Genomic DNA, 25,842 nt, shown 5'->3' on the forward strand with positions numbered 1-25,842 from the left:
TTGTACGTGCATGTCTCTTTTACCTTGCTGAACCGGTCGTGGGGTACATACTGGAGGACGATTGGCTCCATGGTGAGAACATTAGCAAATTGCACCTCAGGGATGTAGAGAGCACAGACGACATGGGCCCAGCCTAAGTGAAGGACAAGACAACAACAGTATAGGTAGAAAGGCACAGAGAGGCTTGAATCAGGCAAACACAGAGTAATTGGCTTCTGTCTCCAGTGGGAGGCAGCAGTGGGGTGGGACTGGGAGAGACCTTTAGGAGACTCAGTTTTCACTGTGGAAATAAACTTGTATACCTCAGACCCCTGGTGACGGAAACCTCGCAATGCCCTTCGATACAAATACAAACAAATCCTTCCATGTTGAAAGGTATGTCTGAGAGAAGGGTTCTGGCCTTAACCTCTCCCTGACATGCAAGTTTTCTATGTGTAGAAAATAAAAAAGGGTGGTTGGTAGTATACAAAGGAGCATTCAGTCCTGCAAGTCCCCGCGTGTGGTCACAAGTTGCATAGCCCAGGCACAGGCTTATCACCTCAGTGAAAATTAGGCCAGCATCCATAGCATTCCCAAGACCACTAAATGACCACATTTCCTTTCCCACACACCCCTAATCATCTTTCCCTCACTAGTAGCTGTAATATAACCATTATGGTTTGTTTGTTTGTTTGTTTGTTTGTTTGTGTGTGTGTGTAAGGCTGCAATTTTGTGGCAAGAAACTATGTTCTTATGTTTACGAACGTAAGAATAGCCCTGCTGAATCAGGCAAGTGGCCCAGCTATTCCAGCATCATGTTCTCACTGTGGCAAGCCAAATGCCTATGGGAAGCTCACAAGAAGGAGCTGAGCGCAATAGCACTCTCCGACAATTGGAGACAGAAGAAAAACATTATGGTTAGAAACCATTGCTAGCTTTCTTTCCATTTGTCTAATCTTGTTTTAAAGTGATCCAAGTTGGTAGCCATCACTACCCCATCTTGTGGCTGGAAGGGGTTGGGGGCCTACTGAGGCCTGGGCCTGAGAAGAGGCCTATCATCCCCATCTTGGCTCTCACTTCACTGGGCACCGCACCAAGGCAGGATATGTGCAGCCATAGTTCCTTGAAAAGGGCCTCCCTCCCCACATCATACAAGGGTCTGTGGTAACCTGGAGTCAGCCCTGACTGGTTTGTGTCAGCATTTGGGTCGAAAACCTTAAAGGCTGCGGCCTGCAGGGCTACCATGAACTGGCTGCCTGGTCCTGCTATGTGAGAAAGCAGATAATCCATGAGGGACAGGGGAAGAGGAGTCTGTTTTTAAAAGCCTGGATTATATGCACAGCGGCTTCATATTAAACCAGAAGGCAACACTGAAAACTTGGATGCATTTGTTCCTGTGATCTGGAGGGTTTTTAAACACACATGCAAGCAGGGTGATGCATATATGGCACAAGGCCTATCACATATTCAGTCACAGTAAATTAACTGTGCAGTCCCATTCACTGAAACTCCACGCCACACCAGGGCTGGTCCTCCAACTACTAGCGTGGTCAATTGTCAGGAATGATGGGAGTTCCCAGGTTCCTTATCCCTCAGTCTTTCTGCCCCCACACTCAGTCTAGGACAGTGTTTCTCAACCTTGGATCTCCAGATGTTGTTGGACTACAACTCCCATCATCTGGTCCTGCTAGCTAGGGATGATGGGAGTTGTAGTTCAACAACATCTGAGGACCCAATGTTGAGAAAGGCTGTTCTAGGAGAAACCTGCTAGAGGTCCATGTTTTGGAGCTTCACCAGGGAACTTACATATGCACTAGCCATTAACCCAAAGTTACCCAAAAGTAGATGAGCATGCCCTCCTCAACTGAGTTCCTGTGTAAATTCTGGACTGTCCCTGCCACCTTACAATGGGATGCTCACCTCCATTATCAGTCCGCTTCAACGCTCCATCCTTGTGGGGACATAGCTCGCACCTCTGAAAATTAAAGAGAAAGGTTAGGACTTCTATATAATAATGATAATACTAAAACATGTGTATAGAACACTCCAGATATTAGGCTACATACACACCCAGAAAAAGAATTCTGGGAACTGAAGTTTACCTGTCACAGAGCTATGATTTCAAGCACCCCTAACAAATGACAGTTCCCAGGATTCTCTGCAGAGGTGTGTGCTTTAAATGTATGGTGTTTGCATCGTTGTTACCCTTATAATAACCCTGTCGGGTAAGACAATATGACTGTCTCCCATATTGCAGTTGTTGTTGGGGGTGGGGGAAGAATGGCTTGTCTAAGGCTACCTGGTGAGATCATGGAAGAGCCTAGATTTGAACTGAAGGCATTCTTGTTCGTAGATTGATTGATTGATTGATTGATTGATTGATTTTGGCCATTACATACCGTAGGTATTTTCACTTGCATCAACCATGGCAATATGATGAACAATACAGGCAGTGCTGAGAAAACACACACACACACACACACACACACACACACACACCGCTATAGAACAAGTGGAACGAATTTTTAAAATTTGGAAGAAATAACTATTACCCATGCCTTTTTTTTTTACACCTCCAGCTCAACTTTTCCTGAAAGTTCCTATTGTCATATCATTGAACAAATGGGTTATCTCTAATGGAATAATTTATCATTAACTGACAACAACAGTAATGAAGTCGTATAAACCATCTCCAATTTTGTAAGCACTGTACACATATTTTTTTCCAAAAATGCCCCTGCCCACAGGCACATAACGTAACAGACATGATGCAAAAGGAAAAAAGGAAGAGTGAGCTCCTTTACCAGCTGATGGATTGGGTCAGGCTGCTCTTTTCTCCCTTCGCATAATTTTTAATCTTTAAAAAGTCAGAAATCATTTGAGATGATGGCAATGGGCCCACGTGCGATATGCTGATGCGGCATATGCTCCGGACTATATTGCAAAGGCTAAATCTCTGCATGTGGTATGTGAACTTTGGGACAAGGTGGGTGAGGTTGGACTTTGGTTCCCTTTCGTTTCTATGGTTCTAGAACATCCAGTTTTGCCAGAGAGATAGCTCCTGCTCCACACTATCCCACTGAACTGGACTACTGGCAAATCCTGCTGCCACAGATGCTGTTCTCAACACAAACTCCTCTTGCCTGGCAAATGGGGAGTTAGAAAAAAATCGAAACTTAGCAGGGCAGATTTGGAACATAAGGCCACCAGTTGCTGACCCTCCATTCAATAATATAACAATACGGAATGCTTTCTAACACAACTAGGGAAGGAATTTTATCTTTTCCGATGCAAGCTTAACATGATCCGCATCTCCTGGACTATTGTGCGGATCCTGTAGCTTTCTCTCTCTTTTTTTTTTAATTTGAAAAGTTTTTATTATTAAAATAATTCAGCATTAATACACACGTATTACGAATATACAAGCATACAAACATACATTTCATGCAATCCTTAGAGATGTTCAAAGCTTTCTCACTTCCTGAATGTTTTGGTACAACTCTTGGTCCAAAAAAAGTATCAAACATGAGAAAACACATTTAAAATATGTCTTTAAATATGCATTTATATGAGAATCTTCATACATATTTTTTTTACACCGTAGCAAAGCAGGTTTATGGTTGAACATGTGCAGAAGCAACATGGATGGGAAATAGCCTGCAGTAAAGGTGGTGATTGGTTCAGTTCCAAAGGTGGCTTCTCTGGAGATGTCTTTGTAGCAGCTTTTCACTAGACTCCATTTCCTGCATCACAGACTTTCCTATCCAGAAGTTGCCCTACACCCCTAAATTCAGATAACTCCTTGGTGCTCCATAATGTCAAGGTGGTATATTGACCTCTGGTTTATTCAAGTGGTTGAGCCTTAATGAAAGGGGATGGGCTTTGCTCAAGTTAAAATGTGGGGCAGGGCTCATTGAGCTATTACTCCTGGGGGGCTCTCCCCTATCCTTTGGACTTGATCCTGGTTGCAAGGTGTCCTTCTGAAATTGCACATGCGAACATATGCAAATGCACACCCCCAAAAACTACCCCACACAAGCTAGTTTGGATGGAGGAGGGGGGTCGCCACCAGCCACTGCAAGCAGCGGAGGAAAGTAGCAGTGATGGGGGTGGGGAGGAAGAGGCAAGTGTCTCTGAAAGATCTTTGGTGGGCTGCCTTTTGAGGGATGGAGGTCTAGGGATTCAGGCCTGCTACTGCAAAGGATGCACTTGGAACTCAGAGAGACAGAAGAAGAGCAGGCAGGGGGCCTTAACATTGGGAAATTTGCACTTGAAAAGGTCCCTCCATCCCTTTTGGATCAAAGCGCCTCTCCCACCACACTATTAGCAAAGCTCTGATCATTAGCAGGAAGGGTTAAACAGCTCTGCCAGCCAGCCGGCCCACCCACCCCTTGGAAGGCTTTAATATCCTTGCTGTAACATGACTGTTAAAGCCTTCACATGATCCCCCCCCCCCACTTCCCTCCCTCCCTTTCCCACGAGTTGCCCTCCAGCCAGTCAGTCTCAAAGGGCCAGCCAGACAATTCCTTTACAAAGCAAACAGAGCTTTAGCACTTCCTTCTTCTAATGGAGCACAGCATCCCCGAGGGGGCTTTGGGAATGCAAGGAAGAATGAGAATGAGTGTGTCATTCCTAAAATGAGGAGCAGCTGGGACTCAGCCCATCTGGACATTTGGAAGCTGTTTAGTCTCAGACATTTGGGATCCAGCTGCGGTTATACAGGGGCAAGCACTCTGCGCATGCCCAGAGGCATTTGTGCATGTATTACAGCTCTATATATTACCAGGAATACAGGTGCTGGTAGACTGAGCCCTAGCACAAATTGAGCTTCGGGTTCAGTTTGAATTAGTGCTTGGCCCCAGAAACTATTGCCAACACATAGCTCTGGAAGAAATGAATACATATTCATTTGTGTGGCCATAACCAGCTTATGGCTGGGGACTTGTGGAACATGCAATTGCTGTGCCTCTAGGATTTTCGGGGGGGGGGGGGAGGTTATATCCAAGCAGCTGCGGGGCTAGAAGTACCTGTACTGTCTGCAACCCACCCCTTCCCTGGCAAAACCTGCAGAAATATTTGTGGAAACAGATCTTCACAAGTTCAGCCCACATCTCCAATGCTCTCACCTTCAAAGGAGGCCAGGTGTAACTTCCTACTTTTAAAAGCTGGGAATGGGTACCAAAGTACAGAATACCACAATACCAGGACCTTATATCACTTGAGAATGGTGTGCTTGTTTTTAAAAACATTACTTTCCACACAAAGAATCCACACAGAATTGACCCAAATCAAAGTAATACAGCACCTTAAAAATGGAAAAATGGAAAATCAACATAAAGAGATATATGTATCTAGGGTTGCCATGCGTCTGGAATTTCCCAGACATACCCGGAATACTGCTGTCAGAAGCTGTGTCTAGCTGGAAATCGGCAAAATGTCCGGGAAAATCCAGACGTATGACAACCCATGTCGGCAGTGCCATTTCTGGTGATTTTACTTTTAAAAAGCTCAAAAACGTACATTTTTACAACTTTGGGGGGGGGGGGGAATAACAATCACTTTCTGAAATGGCAACCCTGGTATTGCTGTATGGAAGTATGCTAAGTGTCAGGTTATAAAAGGGCACACAAGGGTGTGTACAGAAACACATGCAAATCTTGGTTCACTATTTTTCTCTCCTAAAGCTCAAGCCTGGCTTTCTCCTGCTTTCACAAAGCATTTGACAAATGTATTGGCCAGCAAACTGAATGGCGATTCAGTACCATTTTGCCATTTCTGCCATGCTTCAGGAAGGCTGGCTGCCCTATTAAAAATTTTTAAGTGCCAGACAAGAAATTCCCTTTTACTGAGTCAGACCACTATAGTCTATATTGACTATTCAGGCAGGAATTTTCTCTGACCCAATCTCAATATTCTGGGGACTGAACCCAGGATCTTCTTCATCAGCGACGCAGAACCTGTGGCCATCTATATGTTGTTGGGTTCCAGCATCCATAAGTCACAGCCAGCATAGATGATGGACAGGGCAGATGGGAGTTGTAGTCCAAAAACTACAGGTTCCCGATCTAAATGCAAAAACTTTCTATCTTGTGTATGTCTACTCAGAAGCTAAATTTAATGGGCCTAACTACAAACTATAAACCACTTTGAGATTTTTTCCTTAAAAATATAAAGTGGTATAGAAATAATAATAATAATAATAATAATAATAATAATAATAATACTGATGGGCCTTGAACTTTGTTTTATAGCCATGGTTTTAGGCAAGAGTCCCAGCTGTTCCATTTATTAAAAAGAGTAAAGGACCCCTGGACAGTTAAGTCCAGTCAAAGGTGACTATGAGGTTGTGGCGCTCATCTCGCTTTCAGGCCGAGGGAGCCGGTGTTTGTCCGTAGACAGCTTTCCGGGTCATGTGGCCAGCATGACTAAACCATTAAACCAGTTCTGGCACAACGGAAGACCATGACAGAAACCAGAGCGCACGGAAATGCCATTTACCTTCCTGCCACAGCAGTACCTATTTATCTACTTGCACTGCTAGGTTGGCAGGAGCTGGGACAGAGCAACGGGAGCTCACCCCGTTACAGGGATTCGAACCACCAACCTTCCGATCGGCAAGCCCAAGAGGCTCAGTGGTTTAGACCACAGTGCCACCCACGTCCCTAAATGACATTATATTCAATCCCCCTCTTTAAAAGCAGTGGGCAAGCAGAATCCCTTTTTTAAATGTTGAAAAATTGCTTTGAGGGGGGAGGAATATTGACATCACCCATTTCCAGCCATTCAACACAGCACTGCAAATACACAGAACTGATTTCCCGCAACCTCATTCTAGGAAAGAATATGATACATCTAAAAAGAACATGTGGTTAGTGAACTTGTACAAAAGGCTTGGTGCTTAAATTATGTACTTCTGTACTCACTCAAAGACATGAAAGCTTCTCAGGCTTTTTTTGTTTTTAAGTATACACACACAGAGAGAGTGAGAGAGCACTTTGATAATGAATCAAGCTTTGCAAGAACATCGGAAGTGATTACACATAATGTCAGCTTTTTTACACAAATCTATATACATCAGATCTAGCATGTGCAAACACTGTTAAAAACTCTCTCCATAAGCTAGGCCAGGGGTCAGCAAACTTTTTCAGCAGGGGGCCGGTCCACTGTCCCTCAGACCTTGTGGGGGGCCAGACTATATTTTTTTTTGGGGGGGGGGTGAACAAATTCCTATGCCCCACAAATAACCCAGAGATGCATTTTAAATAAAAGCACACATTCTACTCATGTAAAAACATGCTGATTCCTGGACCGTCCGTGGGCCAGATTTAGAAGGCAATTGGGTCAGATCCCCCGGGCCTTAGTTTGCCTACCCATGAGCTAGGCATACTAGCATCCTCACTGAATGGAATGCAGTAAGTTTGAGGCACCAAATAACAGCTACCTAGGTTAATGAAGCAAAAAAGAGAGACCTCCCACAACTGTAGGAACAGGCTCTCAGGTGGACATCAGATTGCTCTTGCATTAGGATTACAGTGGTATCTCAGGTTACATACGCTTCAGGTTACATACGCTTCAGGTTACAGACTCCGCTAACCCAGAAATAGTGCTTCAGGTTAAGAACTTTGCTCCAGGATGAGAACAGAAATCGCACAGCAGCAGTGCGGCGGCAGCAGAAGGCCCCATTAGCCAAAGTGGTGCTTCAGGTTAAAAACAGTTTCAGGTTAAGAACAGACCTCCGGAACGAATTAAGTACTTAACCTGAGGTACCACTGTACCTGAGCCACACACTCTGTTCCTCCACCCAATGTATGTTTAATCAAAATCCCTCCAGGGCACCTTATCATTTAACTAACACTTCATCCCAAAAAACAAAACAAAACAAAATCTCATCAACAATGGTGTGTGGATCACGTTACTTAGTCATGTGACAAGCAGCAGATGGAACCAATTTTTATTTACTCAGAAGAAATCTGAGCCACAGGATGCCTTGTCTGTGTGCATCTGTTCCTTCCAAGCTCAGTTGCTGCACCTCGCAAGGCTCCGCTGAACTGGGGGAAATGGGTAGTCACCCCAGCAAGTATAACAAACAGAGCAGTCTTATTTTCACCCTTCCAAACAGAAGCAGCAGTTATGCCCACTCTGCCACAATAGCTCAGGGCTCATCTCATCCACACTGCCGCTTGTCTCGTGTCTAGAACGCACGAGTCTGCAGGGAATTATTTCGCTTACGCTGTGTTTTTGAGAAAGGAGTCTGAGCAGTTTTGCCCCACTACTTTCCCCTGGAAAACCCACTCTCTGGCGCTAAATGAGAGCAAATGTCAATCTGGAGAAAACCCAACTGACATTTGCTCCCATTCAGAGGGTTTTCCCACTGGGAGCCTTTCTGACAGGCTTGGGGGGAAACAGCGTCTCAAATTCCTAGCAGAGGGCATCAAACTTCAAGGTGGCTGCTGAGGTTGCCATTTCAGGGTGCATAGACAGCATCGTTATATAGTTTAGTCACTAGGTGGCACTGGACTTAGTTGTAGCCAGGTGGAGTCAGGTGTTTCTTATCAAAGAATCATAGAGTTGGAAGGGACCACAGGGGTCATCTACTCCAATCCCCTTGCAACACAGGGATCTTTTGCCCAGTGTGGGGCACGAACCCACAACCCTGAGATTAGGAGTCTCCTGCTCTACGGACTAAACTATCCCTTCTTGGTGTTATAAGGATTTAGAGAACTGGGACCCACATAACCTTGATTTGTAACTGCATTGGTTGCCCTTGTGGGCTGTTCTGTTTTTCTTTAAGGGAGACAATAAAGTTCTTATCTAGCTTCCTGACTTTGGTGTCTTCTGACCCCAGTGTTCTTCATCTTTAGGTCCCCAGGTGTGAATAGACTAAAACTGCCATCATCCCCTGCCAGCGTGGTCAATGGTCTAGGGGCAGCAGTGGCTGCCCACCAAAATTGATGGGATAGAGCAGGCATAGGCAACCCCCGGCCCTCCAGATGTTTGGGACTACAATCCCCATCACCCCTAGCTAACAGGACCAGTGGTCAGGGATGATGGGAGTTGTAGTCCCAAACATCTGGATGGCTGGAGTTTGCCTATGCCTGGGGTAGTGTGTAGGGACCCTAAACAGCAGATGGATCCAGCGCTCTGGTCAGGTAAAGCCACCATCTTCCCTGCTCTCCTCCCTAAGAGGACAACACTAAGATTAAGGAGAATTAAGCTGACAGGTAGTGCCACCCCGGGGGCTGGTTGTAAGGCAGGCAAGCAGGGGGCAGGCTGAGGAGAGAATGAAGCTGGTGGGGCAGCCCCTCCCCCATTTGCCCTAATGAACCAGCCTTTGCTAGGTCTGCTCAGCCTCCTATGACAGTGGATACAGCTGCCACCTGATTTTTTAAAAAATCCTGTGCTACTCCTGTGCCTTTAATATCCATTTCATTTGGGGAAATTGAAGCTTTTCACAGCATGGAGAGATGCACTTACTTGCTACCTACTCATGTATGCAGATCAAAGCCACAAGAGCAAAAACCAATGGAAAAAGTTGGCAACTCTAAGGGTGGGAGGGACATTATTGGGGATGTGCAAAATTAAATGACCAAGGGGGAAAAAGGAAAGACTATTTGTCCGCTTTTAAAAACACAGCTATGATGTAGTGAAATAAGCAGAATGGAAGGAGAGGTGGGAGGGGCCCTGAATTTTGGCCTCACACAGGGCACCGCAGAAATTTTAAACACCTCCTAGCACATATAAAGTCATTGCTGTTGTTGTTGTTTTTTAGAATAATAGCCACTCAATGTATAGAGCTAGAGAGAAAATGTGAAATATAGGTGCTCCTGCAATACAGGGGGTCACATGAGGTAAAAAATAAATAAATACAAACAGGGAGTGCTACTTCTGTGCCCACCTCAGATAGTGACCCTAGAACCAGGTCTGCATAGGTGTGGAGAAACTGGCAAATTATGTAGGCACCAGTGCCAACCATTTAGTTGCCTAGTGCTCACTGGCCTCAGCCTCCACCTTCAGAGGCAATCTACCTCAACATTCCAGATGGCAACCTAAGCAGGCTGCTGCCTTCATGTTCTGTTTCTGTGAGCTTCACAGACGCACCTGGCTGATCACTGTCGGTAACAGGATGCTGGGGTAATTGGAACTTGGGCCTGACCCAGCACAGGGCAATTCTTCTGACATACTCACCACCCTGGCGGCTCTTTCTTGGGATTCACATTTTCGACAAAACCACGGTCCAGTGGGAACCTGAACAATTCCATAGCATGCTGTGAGGGAAGAGGAAAATACAAAGAGTGAAATGTGCGGGTATGTACTGTGTGTATGTTTAGAAGCTCCTATTCCAGCTGCAAATCTGGGCTGGTCCCCTCCAACACAACCCTCCCCCCCCCCCCTTATTCAGTCTCTTAGGCTCGGCTGGGCTTCTCAAATCTCATGCTGTATGCCTGCACAACTTGTGATGCACTGAGCCAAACACATCCAGCCAGTCATAGGAGACAGCTCAATAAACCTTCTGGTTTTTTGTGGCCTGCCCACACCACAAAACAGGAGGTTTTCAAGCAGTTGGCAGGCCACAACTTGAGCTAGTGGCTCCATTCAGCTTGGTGGGTTCATAAGTTGTGCAGGCCTACCAGGCTGCAAATCTGCCAACTCTCCCTGCTTTGGAAGGAGCACTCTGCAAAGCTAAGCTCCACAGAGTACGTAGTTGCCTGCCTTTCCCTTTGTTATGAGTAGTGTTTCCAAAAAGCTATTGTCAATTAAGGCAAATTGAGAGCAGACCTGAGCTTGCTAGATCAAAGCAGTGTCCCCTTCCCCTCAAAAACGAACCATATAAATTCTACCCCTCAGCGAGTCCACGGTTTGTTGACAACCTTCATCTTAAAAAGGCAGCTCAGCTCTAAGGTCCTACAGCCAGACTTTAGATTTGAGCTCTATAGCTGTAGCAAGGTAGGGTTAGCAGTACACTGCCCCATTGGGAGCACCGATTTGCCTGCCTAGGTTTTAAGACCTTCCATCTGAAGAATAAAATCTGCTTCTTTTAGGGACGTTTCTGTCAGTTAAGTGATCCTGTAGGGGGAAACTCTTTGAACCTGGCACAGTGCTTAAAAAGGTAAGAGGTAACTTAAGGAAAAGTATTCATTTGAAGAAGGTGCTCATGGATAAAAGTATCCGAACTTAAAAGCAGCTGCCTCCCACTCAGCTTTAATTTACTGAACCTAACCATTGAGAAACAATTTTGACAACAGGTTTTAGAACACAGTTTCCCAAACTTGGGTCTCTCCAAGTTTTCTGGACTACAACTCCCATCATCCCTAACTAGCAAGGTCAGTGATCAGGGATGATGGGAACTGTAGTCCCAAAACAGCTGGAGACCCAAGTTTGGGAACCCTGTTTTAGGATGACCCTTGACCAGGCGGGGAGGGCTGTAGCTTAGGGGTAGTTCATTTATTCAAGCTATGGCTCTCCATGTAAGGCTAAATGGGAGGTGCCAAGGATTTGCTTAGAAATGTGGAAGAATACTTCAGTCTCCAATTCTGTGCACCCTTTCCTGATTTTGGCGAGGCTTACTTCTGAGGAGGCAGGCATAGGGGGGCACAATGAATGGGTTACACTGCCTCGAGACTTGGGACCAAGCAGGGCTGGGTCCTACAACACCTATCATCCCTGACCACGGGCCACATTTGTAGGGTGCTTCCAGATTATTACTGCTTTCATGCAGGATTCAATAGCAGGCCAGCAAATTCAGATTGCGCAGATTCCTGCATTGCAGGGGGCTGGACCAGAGAATCCTTTGCGGTCTCTCTCAACCCTACAATTCTATAAATCAGAGTTGCTTGCGAAATCTCACATAACAAACCTGCTTCCCCAAGAGAGCAGAGTTTTTGACTGACAGGGAAAATACGTTGGAAAGTGTGGGGTAACGCTTGCTCCAACCTTCCCGCAAGCACATTGAAATGAATGCTCAATAAATAGTCAATGTCATCTAATCTCCCTGCAGAAAAATTAGGATGTGTGCTCAATAGAGAGGTAGTTGGGAAACACCTGTAGCCCAAAACATCTGGAGGGCACCAGGTTGGGGAAGGCTGCTACACACATGTGCCTGGAAGTTTGTGTGTAATTCCCACTGCACAGACATGCCTAGGATTGAACTGTAAGGCGTTGTGGTTCCCGAAGCAGACAAGCCAAAGAACATCATTCCTACCAATAAACATGGGTTGCAAACTCTCTATAAACATGAGCATTCAGGCACGCTTTCAAGGCAGTTTGCCATGAGATCTTACAAAACTAAAAGCATAATACAGAAAATACAACCCAAATGAAAACACACAAAGGTGCTGCTGCAGCTGCTGCTCATCCCTCTCACCCACCCGCCCCCAAAAAGTCAAAATGCCAGGAGAATAAAGGAACACCCTGGTCTCATTCTGAAAGTACAATGCTGTTGGCGCCAGGCAAGGCTTCCTGGGGAGGGAATTCCACAAGCAGGGCACCAACACGAAGAAGGCTCCCAACACCACCCTTCACCTCTTCTCACTGCTTCTTGTTCTCCAGGATGGAGGGTGGGGAGGTGTGTGTGTGTGTGTGTGTGTGTGTGTGTGTGTGTGTGTGTGTAAAAATCTCTGACTTGTGAGAAGCTGGAATGCAGCCTGCTGTGCAAAGGTATGTGTTATAGCCATTGCTCCGCCCACCATTGGCCCTCGTAAGGCTGCCTATGGTGGAATGCGGCCCCCAGGCTGAGAAAGTTTCCCCACCCTAGAGCGAGAGGTTATGAGGACTGTTTTATTGTGTTCTTTGGAACTGCTACACGGAATCCTACGGTGGGAACAATTATCTTGAGTTTGAGCAGCAGGAAGGGTTTAAAATGAAATATATAAACTCTGAATACTAGACGCTGGAAACAAAACACGAAGGGGAGAAACTTGGAGCTATGCCCCGTACCTGTGAGATTCCCGAAAGTTGGTCACAGAATGCAGGTCTATCTAGACGGATTTTTTGGTGTAATTCAGCAAAAAAAAAGCAGTGAGGAAAGGGGGCTGGGGGCTAGAGCATAAATCACTCTCTCCTTGTGATTTGCAACACTTTGGCAGACCTGGTGTTGTTGGAGAGCAGCCTACAACAACCCAGGCCAGATGTAAATGTCCAGGTTTCTTCCATGCCTCTATCTATGGCTCAAAACTTAACTTGAGCCAAAAGAAGGTTGTTGTGGGTTTTAAAAATAAATAAATAAGATGACGTATTGAAATCAGGAGGGAAAGGGCAACTCCCCAAAAAGAGCCCAGGAGTCCAGACAAGTATGGAAAACAGAGAGCTATATATAAGAGCTCTGGCAGACGAAAAGGTCTTGGGTCCCACTTTAGCAGGAGAGGCAAGAATAATCCAGCGCCACTGAGAAATTGTATGAAAATCCCTTCCTGTTTATATTCCTTCCTGTTTCAAGGAAGAGATGAAAGGAATATGTTGCGAAGGCAAGGAAGAGAACAAAGGATAGGGGCAGGAGAGAAAGCATACGAACTTATAAATGAGGGAAAATGCAATCGATAAAACTACATCAACATTGCAAATGAATATATATATATTTGCATTGCTATTTTAAAACTTTGCTTATCAAAAACAAAAGGTCTTTGTGAAATTTACAGCTTTATGTAACATGAGAGATGTTCAGGGCAGACTGGGAATCTTGGTTTCTGTTCTGAAAGATAATCTTCAGGTGACTGGATAAATACTGAATGGCACCAGCTGCAGTTACGCAACAGGGAGAAGAAAACACTCTGTGCATGCCCAGTCGGTCTTTTCTCTTTGAGTACAGCTTCAAGTCACCCAGAGATTAGCACTGACATTCAGGAGAACTATTTCATGTACGTATTAGTAGGAGAGGGAGGGAGGCAGAGAAAGAGAGTTTGTCCACAAGCTTGAAAGCTCCTCTTTTGGATATATTTAAGACTAAGGGTGCAATCCTATACATACTTTGCATGGGAGTAAGTCCAAATGGATTCAGATGGGCTTACTTATGAACAGACGCTTACAGAATTGCACTGTAAGTTACCACAAAAAAGGCTGCTTATTTTAAGAACATGTGATGCGGTGACTCTTTTTATTCCCCATAATAATTATAGCACTGCTGCCAGAGATTTGCTCTTTCATTTCTTTTTCAGAAGAAGAGTTTGTGACTTTGGTAATTGGCATGCATACTTAGAGCATAAGTACACTTCACTGTTTATATGAATAGTCATTCAGAGTGCAGAACCAGCAAAGCTGGCCAAGAGATATTGGTCCACGTGATCTGAAACATGTGAGAGAGTGTGTTTGTGGGTCTGTCCCTGGCTGCCCTCCCTAAATTGCGCTCTGGCTTAAATTAAGCGAGTATTCCCAGCAGTCACGATGAAGGGCTCAATGTCCTGCTGAGTACTTTGGCCCTTCCCTGAAGCAAAGCAAAATACTGCACCCAAATTCACTCAATATAAGCACATTTGCTTGACTCACACCATGGTTGAAGAGATTAGAATGCAATTTCTGACAATGCAGAATGATTGCACAGAATGTGCCTTAGCCCATTCATTTCATCATGTTGAAATAAAGCCAAATAAGTCAAATAACGTTTTGCAAGTGCCACCACTATGGATGGGGGGGGGGTGAGGAAACTTGATTCGATCCACATTTAAAGGCAAACCTACCCAATTTGTTCTTTCTAAAACAGTATACAAACTGAAATGCAGCAAACCTTCGAAAGTCACACTTCTCCCATTTTTGCAGTACAGGTCTCCAGCCATGTAATGTGTATGAAAACTGGGGTAAAGTGTGCATAAAAATGCATATAATAGTGAAAGTAAGCATACAAGAATGCATTATATCTGGGGAAATTGCTTTGCAAAAATGTGTAGCTTCAGCAAAATGGCATACAAAAATGTGTATATGGGGAGAAATTTGCACCAAAATGCTGATGAATGTTCATGAGGACTTTTAAAAAATATTCATAAATTGATGTTGCAATGTGGAGAACTGAAGACTGGCATAATTAGATTCTGGAACTGACAGATTTCCTATCTTTTGCCACCTCCCTCTCTGTTTACTGAAACTAAGAATGCTACATGGAAGCAATCCTCCAGCGACTGTACCTTTTTGGTTACTAGGGCAGAGAACTGAGCATCTCATTATTCATCTACATACACAGAACTTGTGCCAGAGAACTTAAGAAGCTGGCTTCTCACTCAGGCAGAATTTCCTTTAAGATCCATGGCGCTGATGTTCCTAAAGCCCTGGGCCTCTCTTTCTCCTTCCTCTGCCACAAATTCTTCAGTCCTATGAAGCATACTTAACCATGTTCCTAAAGTCCAAATCAAGAGCAAATTAATTTAACACCTTAGCTTTCCCCTCCAGTTTTCCAAACAAAGTAATAGTTTTGTTAGGTGGTCTTCTGAACGGCAGAGAGCTCTTTTTCAACCTGGTGGACATCTGTGTGATATCCTGCTCGCCTCAAGAGACAGCTTCAAACTGGCAGTACATTAAAATGAATGCAGAAGGACCCACTTATAAATGTTCTCACAACGTGCTCTGCAGAGTTGTTTTATTTCTTTTGGAAAGCTCATAGGATCAAATGCATCAGTGCAGTGTTGCAAATCATGGTGCTATACCACTGCAGAAATTAAAGACTACCTGTATCTATGGATGAACTTTTTTAGTATAAACTTTTTTTTTAGTGGGACACGGGTGGCACTGTGGGTTAAACCACAGAGCCTAGAACTTGCCGATCAGAAGGTCGGCGGATCGAATCCCCGCAACGGGGTGAGCTCCCGTTGCTCAGTCCCTGCTCCTGCCAACCTAGCAGTTCGAAAGCACGTCAAAGTGCAAGTAGATAAACAGGTACCGCTCCAGCGGGAAGGTAAACGGTGTTTCTGTTCGCTGCTCTGGTTCGCCAGAAGCAGCTTAGTCATGCTGGCCACATGACCCAGAAACTGTACGCCGGCTCCCTCGGCCAATAAAGCGAGATGAGCGCTGCAACCCCAAAGTCGGCCACGACTGGACCTAATGGTCAGGGGTCCCTTTACCTTTACCTTTATGGATGAACTTTACAGCACAGTCCTATGTCTGTATGCATTGAGTGTAGTGGGCCCAAGCTTGTGGAACTCCTTCCCACCTTGAGCTTAGACAGACACCCTCCTTGCTGAAATTTAGGTGCATCGCTAAGACTTTCATCAAGCGTTTTAAAGTAGTGCTTGGGTTTTATGATACATTTTAATTCTGTTATTGCCCCATGTTCTGTGGATTGGTTTTTTTATGTACACTGCTGAAATGCAAAGAATAAAGTAGTATGTACCATATTGGCCCGAATATAAGCCACACTTCCCCCCCAAATTCCGACCATGAAAAGTTAAAGTGCGGCTTATTTTCACAACCCTACAATATCACTGCTGAAACAGCTGTTCTAGGTTCGTAGCCCTGCCTTGTCTCCCAAGGCCAGAATGGAGAGCTCCCCCCTCCAGCCCAGGATGCCACCATGACATAGCTGTCAACTTACAGATTTGAAAATAAGGGACCAGCAGCCTCGAAAATAAGGGATCAGCAGCCAAAATAAGGGATTTTCCGAACACAGGTATGTTCAACTTCTGAGCCCCTCCGAGCCAAAGGCAGAAAGCCCAGCCAGCAGCCAAATGAAGCCTCATCAATAAGGGACAGCAGCGGGACATGGCACTGGGATAAGGGACTGTCCCGCCAAATAAGGGACGTTTGACAGCTATGCACCATGAGGGCTGTTGGGGGTGTGGTACAACAGCGCCCATCCCAACTGCGGCTCCCAAGCCTCCCCTATGCTGTCTGAGAGAAGGGGAAAGGGGGGAAGGCCGCTGGCAAAGTGGCGTAGCTCCCCCCCTCCCGCCCGGAGAAAGCAGCCTGGGAGCTTTTTTTCCTTTCCCCCCTACATTTTAAAGTTGTGGTTTATATTCTGGTGCATCTTATATTCAGGCCAATACGGTAAATATCTTAAATAAAATAAAAAATAAAGTAAGATCCACTGTGTTCATTGGGACTTACTCCCTGGTACGTATGCCTAGGATTGTAGCCCAAGCATACGAGTTTGAAGAACGCAATAAATGAAAACAATACAGTAGTCCCTTGGTTCTCAAACACCTTGGTACTCAAACAACTTGGAACCCAAACACTGCAAACCGTAGGTGTTCCGGTTTGCAAACATTTTTTGGAAGCCAAGTGTGATTGTTACGCTTCCGATTTGAGTGCCACACTGAGGTCTGTCTGTTTTTGCTATTTATTTTGCATTTATGTTTTTGCAGCTCTTTTTTGTTTTGTTTTTGTGACTGTGTGGAAGAACCCAGTTCAGCTACTGATTGATTGATTGATTGATTGTGTGACTGCAGTGCATTGTTTATTGCTTTCATTCTATGGATCGATGGTCTCATTAGATAGTGAAATTCATGTTAAATTGCTGTTTTAGGGGTTGTTTTTAAAAGTCTGGAATGGATTAATCCATTTTGCATTACTTTCTATGGGAAAGCGCGCCTTGGTTTTGGAACACTTTGGTTTTGGAACGGACTTCTGGAACAGATTAAGTTTGAGCACCAAGGTACCACTGTAAATGTATTGGAGAGGAGGTAGTGTGATGGAGTAGCAATGCAGAGGACTGTCTTGCCCTAAATAATGCAACTGAGGACCAACCGCTTGCCCCTGCTCTGTGACAGACCTGACAATAAGCTTCGCTTTTCACAAACTCAAAACAGTGCCCGTGGGTAGTTCAGTATTCCTGGACACTCCATCCCTGACTTCGGTTAAGTGACAACAACCCTTTGCAAATCATCATACCCTCCCATGTTTCACAAATGGAAACAGGGACATACTTGTAATTCCCCTTGCTCATAACAAGGATCACTGCTCAAGGTTCTGCCACCACCATCATTACAAATCGCTGAAGGCCAGTCTGCTCTGCGCGCTGTTTCCGTTTATTCTGCCACAGCCTGTCCTGTGCTGGTTTTAAGAGGAGGGGTATATGTTCTTTTAAAGAAATACTAGAACAGGAAAAAGGGAACATGTGCTCCCTTTGATCTCGTCAGCTGCAGGCAGCATGGCAAATGGTCAGGGATGATGGGAAATGTAGTCCAACAACATTTGCAGGGCCATAGGTTGCCTGCCCCGGGTTAGAATGTTGGACCAGGACTTCAGAGACTTGTGCTCAAATCCCTTAGTAATGAAGCTCACTGGGTGACCTTGGGCCAGTCATCATCTCTCAGCCTGACCTGCCTCACAGAGGTGTTGCAAGGATAAAACAGGGTGGAAAGGACCGTGTGCATTGCCTTGAGCTCCTTGGAGGAAAGATGAGGATGAAATCTATCTACCTGGGTGGGTGGGTGGATGGATGGATGGATGGATGGATGGATGGATGGATGGATGGATGCAGGAATGGGCAGAGGGCAAATTCAGGTCTGCTGGGAGATCCCTACATGATTTGCAATAGGATCAGCAAGGATTTCTGGGTCTAATTATTTAACAATACAGTAGCAGCAACAATAATGCTTTAAAAAAAATCTAAATTAGGCTACTGAAATGAAGAAAGGTTAGCAGAAAGCTAGGAGCGGATTTATGTGTAAAAGCTCAGTCATGGTACTTTAAATAACCCCTCCTGGACTGAACAGGTGCTTTGGGTACGCTGCCTCTTACTTCTTATGGTATGTCATTCTGTCTACCCCGAATCTCTATTTTCCGCCTGATTCTGGTTGGTAAGCCTCAGGACTGAGAAATAAAATATACCCTTCAAGTTTGAAGCCTGGCAGCTCCCGCCTTTAAATGTTCATGCATATTCATTAACATGACTGTGTACTAAGGGCAAGATGTATACAGCACTGTTGATATACTACTCCCAGATATTTAAGCTGTCAAAACCCCAGGGCGATAGCTGAGCATTGATGGACGATGTCTCAGAGTTTGGCATCTCATGTGAAAACATTGCAACAAGGCATCCCAAAAGGCAAAGCACGGGGCTGCAATTTACCTGGAATAAAAACCAGAAAGCTGTGTCTGGCCCTGATAATTGGGGATATTTAGGCTACAACCTTGGACACAAATACCTGGAGTAAGTTCATTGAAAACAACGAGACTTGCCTAGGTGCAAACATATCCCATCCATCCTTCAAAGAGCCTTCCCAGTTTCTCCTTCTAAGCGATGTGCCTGGGGTCACCTAGACTGAACTTCAACATGTGTGGTTTGGAAAAGTGGATAGGGAGAAATTTCTCCCTCTTCGGGGGACATCCAATGAAAATTTAGGACAGACAAAATAAAGAACTTCATCACACAACACACAGTTAAACTATGGAGTTCGCTCCCACCAGAAGTCATGATGGCCACTAACATGGAAGGCTTCAAAAGAAGATTAGACAGATTCACAGAGGAGAAGGCCATCAATGGCTTAAACATCTGGTTGTCCACTGTGAGAAAAGAATGTTGGACTAGATGGGCTTTGGCCGAATCCAGCAGTGCTTATCATATTATTACCAAATAATTGGTACCTGGGTCTCCCTGGTCCTTGTCCAACACTCTAACCATGACATCACATATTTGGAGCATATGAGAAATATGTTAGCCCTGAAAGCCTGATCCATCGGTTTCATTAGCAGATTTATCAACTAAAGCTTTACCTGATTAATCTATAGGGACCATTTTTTTTCACCTACAGACTCTTATTGGTTATGGCATGTTTTCTATAATAGGAAGAGGAAAAAGGACATACTAAAGAAAGCGTTTCTAACAATGAATATTAGCTTTTGTAGACTTAATTGTAAGTTACCTTACACTTCAATCAGTATGTCAGAAACTTAACAAGACACCTATACTGAGTGCTTGGCAAAATACAAATGTATTGAAATTTCTTTCCTCCATTCACTAGCTAAAAGGCAGATGATTAATAAGGCAAAAATTCTTTTATCAGCTAACAAGTCATGCCCACCCATATTCATTGTAGACAAAGCACTTATTTCTTCGGCAAATATTTTGAGGGGAGGGGGAGGGAGGAGCTGGTTTCTGACCTTAAACAACCTTCCTTTACAATCCAAAGGAAATATATCATCAAGGTTCTCCCTGCTGGAAGTCCCGCTCAGCCTCACGCTCCAGCTTTTGCAATCTTAGCAGGCAATGCCCAGATTATCAAGGCTGATTTCTCAGTGCTAAGGACTAGCGGCTTCTCAGGTGAAAAAAGTACCGGATTCTTCACACAGCGCCCAAATCCTGCACTTACGAAACAAGCACGGTTCCAACTGAGTCATAGACAACAAATGTGGCCGACTGCCCATTTTAAAGGACTAATATGAGATTGTAGGGAGCACTAATAGGTTTGGTGCCAGCTTCTGTCAAAAAGCCAATTGTCTAATTTGCCCATAATGGCTTAAATGCTGTTTATACGGGTAAGGAAGGAAGGAAGATTTCCAGATACATGGAATTTCCGGTCTCATAACAGGAAACCACGAATCTTGCCCAGAAAATAGGGACATGTGTACATGTCTAATTTGACAATTTAATCAGGGGCTTTCATAAAAGGTGCCACAAATAAAAGAGGTAGGCAGGGGCAGCAAAATGGCAACAGTGAGGAACATACTCTCAGTGAGGCCTTATACTCTCTCCATGCCGGCTCAATATTGTCCACACCGGCTGGCTGCAACTCTCTGGAGTTAAGATGGGAATTTTTCCCAGCCTGATCTGGAGAGGCCAAGGGTTTAACCTGGGACCAAAGGCATGCTGAGCTGGTGCTCTACGGCCGCTGAGCTACCGCCCTTCCTGCTTGCTTGTGACAAATGAGGAAAGGAATACGGTTTGAAACCTGACATCAGCCCATGCATTTGCTTATCGAGCATAATCACGGCACATAGTTTCTTAGTGCCAGCAGGCAGATGTGCTTGCTTTTCCCATGACTCCCTGTGTTCGCATGACTTTCCACTTGGCTTAATCTTTGCCTGTTCTCAGCTTCACATCCCTTAGCCTCCTGTTCCCATGTCCTGTTTACTGTCTGTACCTGTTTGCTATCTTTTATGCAGGAAGATTCCCCTGTGTATTTAAGGTTCTGCTTTTCGATCTATGTTTAATTTTTGTAAAGGTCAAGTGTTTGTTTCTTATGTATAATTCTTATGTATATATGCTTGTATGTTTCTGTTTGGCAACAACCTGTAATGGGCTGCCTGATTAATAAATTTTAAATTTATGCATGAAACGGAACACCAGTTTATCAGGGAATGAGGGTAATGTAACAATAAAAAGGGAGAGAGAGAGAGAGAGAGCCTGACTTGCTTGTGAAGTGCAGCTGTGTTTCTTATTATGCACTTTCAGTCCTTTCTTGTGACTTTTTACATCAGAAATGAAATGTGTCAATCAAAACGGGCTAAACGTATTCATTATTGAAATGCACATTTGGGTGATGTGACAAATGAATATTCGCATGCTGCCCTCTCCAAGAATCGTGTTTTTCAGCCTGGAATTTTATACGCATTTACCTGGGAGCAAGTTACAGTAAACTCAAATAAGATTTTCTTCCAAGTAGATGTGCATAGGATTACATTGAAAGACTCTGAAATTATTAGGTTGTGAAGAATGTTAGTCCTGCTATGAGTAGACCCATGGAAAATAATGAAGGTGACTAACTTGGGCCTTTTAATTTCAATGGGTCTGCTCTGAATAAGTCTTAGCTCCGGATAAAACTAAATATATAAAAAATTATGCCAAAGGCATGCACAATATCATGTGTGACATGCTATGGGGAGAGGAAAGTACAAGAGTGGTGTTCTCTTTTCTTTAACATTTAGTTGTCACACATACCCTCAAACATTTCTCCGATGAAAATAGCAATGTCCTTAATAATAATAATATTATACCCCACACATCCAACTGGGTTGCCCCAGCCACTCTGGGCAGCTTCCAGCATATATTAAAACATAATAAGTAATTAAACATTAAAAGCTTCCCTATACAGGGCTGCCTTCAGGTGTCTTCTAAAGGTTGTATAGTTACTAATCTATTTGGCTCGGGGGGTGGGGTGTCACATAACTCCATACCCTCCAACATTTCTGATGTAAATAGGGACATCCTAAGGAGAAGCAGGACTTTCTGGGATCAAATCAGAAACTGGGACGGCTTCTGTAAATCCAGGACTGTCCCTGGAAAATAGGGACACTTGGAGGGTCTGGTCACATACTTTGTAGACAGCCTCAGTCAGTGCAAATCCACTTGCGGCTGGAAAATTTACCCTATTCCAGCCTCCAGCCCATGGAAGAGGGCGCACACAGAGTTGGGAAAGTAGGCCATGGAGCCTTATACTATCGCTGCTGGAAAAGAGGCACCTGTTCTTTTACATTATTATTTATGTAGTTGAGAGTATTTATAACCTGCCTGTTAACTGAAGCCTTTGAGGCACCTAACACTACATTAGAAACACCATAAAATAGACTAGAGTTATAGAGCAAAGGCATACATATTTCTGTTCTCCTTTAGTTCTCAGGTGCTCTGGCTGCCCCGCTCAACCTCCTGGCCTTGAAGATGCTGCTAAATTAGCCAGACATTAAGTCCCTCACAGGCCAGGCCTTCCTCACTGGGCTGCTGCAACTGTCTCTTATAGCCTTCAAGTTCTGCCCCAGTTCTGGTTTAACAAACCCCTGACTTCTTTCCCATCTTTGTCCTGTCTCTGTGTGGATAGTATCATTATACAGTTTAGTCACTAGGTGGAGTCGAGTGTTTCAGACAGCTGCTCTGTTTTTCTTCCACAAACACAACAAAGTTGCTGTTTAGCTTCTTGACTGCTGTGTCCTCTATGCTTTCCATGACACTATGGACCACTTTACACAATACAGTGGTACCTCAGGTTACAGACGCTTCAGGTTACAGACGCCGCTAACCCAGAAATAGTACCTCGGGTTAAGAACTTTGCTTCAGGATGAGAACAGAAATTGTGCTCTGGCAGCGCAGCAGCAGCAGGAGGCCCCATTAGCTAAAGTGGTGCTTCAGGTTAAGTACAGTTTCAGGTTAAGAAAGGACCTCCGGAACGAATTAAGTACTTAACCCGAGGTACCACTGTACTAGGAAAACATTTCATATGCTACCAAATACATAGAAACCTGAAAATTTTGGGAGGTGGGGCAGTCCAGAGAGATTATGGAAGGCTAGGTAAAGGTAAAGGTAAAGGTACCCCTGCCCATACGGGCCAGTCTTGACAGACTCTAGGGTTGTGCACCCATCTCACTCTATAGGCAGACACTTCCGGGTCACGTGGCCAGCGTGACAAGCTGCATCTGGCGAGCCAGCGCAACACACGGAACGCCGTTTACCTTCCCGCTAGTAAGCGGTCCCTATTTATCTACTTGCACCGGGGGTGCTTTCGAACTGCTAGGTTGGCAGGCGCTGGGACCGAGCAACAGGAGCGCACCCCGCCGCGGGGATTCGAACCACCGACCTTTCAATCGGCAAGCCCTAGGCGCTGAGGCTTTAGCGAAGGTCAAAGGCCCATTATCCCCTAGATTCAAACTTATATTGCACTAAAAATAGTGTTGCGTATGAGCATTTGTGGTGGTTGCTGTCTTATATAACTCATAAGATCTATAATGCTACCCTTTATTAAAAAATGAGGGGAATTGTGCTACATATATGGATTAAATTGTTTCACCAACAGTAGCTCAGTGTAGCACACCAAAGAGATGGCCTGAGCTATGGGTGCTCCTGAGACCCAACCTAGACATAATACAAGCAACTAGTGTGGTGTAGTGGTTAGAGTGTTAGACTAGGACTTGGGAGATCTGGGTTCGAGTCCACACATAGCCACAAAGCTCATTGGGTGATCTTCAGCCAATCACCACCATCTCACAGCCTAACCAACCTCACAAGGTTGTTGTGGAGATGAAGTGGGGGAACCCTGAGCTCCTTGGGGGAAAGGTAAGATATAAATGCAATTAATAGCATTGATAATATAAACAAACTACATTTGCTGTTTAAATGTCTCACATCTAAGCCTCTCTTTATAAAAAAGCCATCCCCACTTCAAATTTTAATGAGACAGACCTATGAATAAACAAGTGTGACTATCCCCATCAGATCTACTCTGGTCCTGAGGAATAATCGTCTGGTACACGGAAGGATACACAAAGAGGTCACACATACGAGGGCTGCCTCCAGGTTTAAGGGAAGCCCAGGGAAAGTGGGCTCTTGTGGGCTCCCCTGTCAGTGGGCCCTGGTGGGTTTAACCTGGTGCTCTGGATAGCTGGGTCAAGCCTTCATTTTAATCTCCAATGATACCCCAGAGCAGAGAAAATGTATGTGGTGGCTAGACTTGGAGTGCTAGGCTAGAAAAAAATAGTTGTGTCCCAGGACAGGCATTGTCAGTGGGTCCTGCCAGAGTCCTGCTGGAGCCCCAGCAGCTGCCCAAGGACACAGAGGTAAACACACCCTTGACATCTGAAGTCACTCTCACCGCTGCAAACAGGCTTTTCCTTTCCCTGATGTTCACCAACTCTGCGAACTGAGATGACCTAATGAACAATTAGAGCGGAGGCTTGACAAGCAAAGAAAAAATAAAAAAGGAAATGCTTGTTGAACCTTTTGATGTGAGGAAGCAAATTTTTGAAGTGCCTTAACCCTGTTCCTTCCCCTACATGCAAAATCCCCCAAAACTGTTCGCATAAGGCAGAGCATCTATCTTCCAGCCTTACTAGGAAATCCCCTAAACACTCCAAGAAAGGAATATTGTGTGCTGTCTTAATTGTTCACTGTAACAGCATCATGGGGAGTTTATCATAGCAAAAGCAGACAAACCATTCCACAGCTGTCCAGAAGTTATTATGATATCTGAAAGGTACACCTTGCTTTTCCCATGAGCTATATCCTCGTCCATGTCTAGTGCAAGACGGTTGGTGTAATTTCTTGATGATTTTTTGAAAGCTGTGATATCATCGTAGTAGTAGTAGCAATTGGTAATTATAGAGTTAAATATTGTCTCCAGTTATTATGGGTTGGAGGAGCAAAGACTCCACCCTTTAGCTTGTTCTTGTGTTTACATTAATTTTCCTTTGTACAGTAGTTGTGTATTAGCCCAGGCTTCCTCAAACCCGGCCCTCCAGATGTTCTGAGACTACAATCCCCATCATCCCTGACCACTGGTCCTGCTAGCTAGGGATGATGGGAGTTGTAGGCCAAAAACATCTGGAGGGCCGAGTTTGAGGAAGCCTGTATTAGCCTGTACATCAATAAACAGCTTCTTGTTCTGGGCATACAAAGTAAGCAAGCCTGCCTTATATTACACAAAAATGTAACAACTATTAATATATTGTAAAACTTGCTTCATATTCAATGACCAAACTGTGAACTTCATGGTCAGGTGAAGCTCTGAGTTCTAGTCCCCAAAGTTTAATCCTGTACTACACATTGTCTTTTTCTTCCTCCTCCTAAAATCTATTTCTATTTTTATTTACCTTATGAGAGTAACTATGGGCATTTTTTAACCATACATTGCTTACAATTTGGCTAGATGAAATAGTTCTGGAGACCAAAAGCAGGCCACAGACCATTAACTGGCTATTCCTAAACCAGGCAAAGTATTTCCTATTGCCTAGCAAAGCATTCCTGTCAGTGAGTAGGATTCTGCCCCACCTTACTCCCTTCCTATGGCGAAGGCGTGGACAGGGATTATTATTATTATTATTATTATTATTATTATTATTATTATTATTATTATTATTTAATATGCTGGCCATCTGATTGGGTTGCCCCAGCCATTCTGGGCAGCTTCCGATAAATTGTAAACCACAATAAAACATCAAACATTTAAAAACTTCCCTATAAAAACATCCCTTCCAATGTCTTCTAAAAGTCAGATTGTTGTTTATTTCCTTGACATGCATTCAAGA

At 44.5% G+C, this 25,842-nt stretch overlaps 1 protein-coding gene across 5 annotated transcripts in view; it reads right to left on the minus strand.

The window, feature by feature from the left end:
* The window catches only part of MLLT6 (MLLT6, PHD finger containing), a 92,322-nt gene that overhangs the window by 62,745 nt on the left and 3,735 nt on the right, over window positions 1-25,842 (minus strand). For all 5 annotated transcript variants that reach the window (XM_028703940.2, XM_028703941.2, XM_028703938.2 and 2 more), the window contains exons 2-4: window positions 10,165-10,244; window positions 1,900-1,954; window positions 24-133 (exon numbers count right to left, since the gene is read on the minus strand). In XM_028703940.2, coding sequence (XP_028559773.2) covers window positions 24-133; window positions 1,900-1,954; window positions 10,165-10,244 — 245 coding nt within the window. The remainder of the gene's footprint in view (window positions 1-23; window positions 134-1,899; window positions 1,955-10,164; window positions 10,245-25,842) is intronic.

Source organism: Podarcis muralis, chromosome 13 (genome assembly GCF_964188315.1).
Source record: "Podarcis muralis chromosome 13, rPodMur119.hap1.1, whole genome shotgun sequence".
Classification (NCBI taxonomy): Eukaryota; Metazoa; Chordata; class Lepidosauria; order Squamata; family Lacertidae; genus Podarcis; species Podarcis muralis.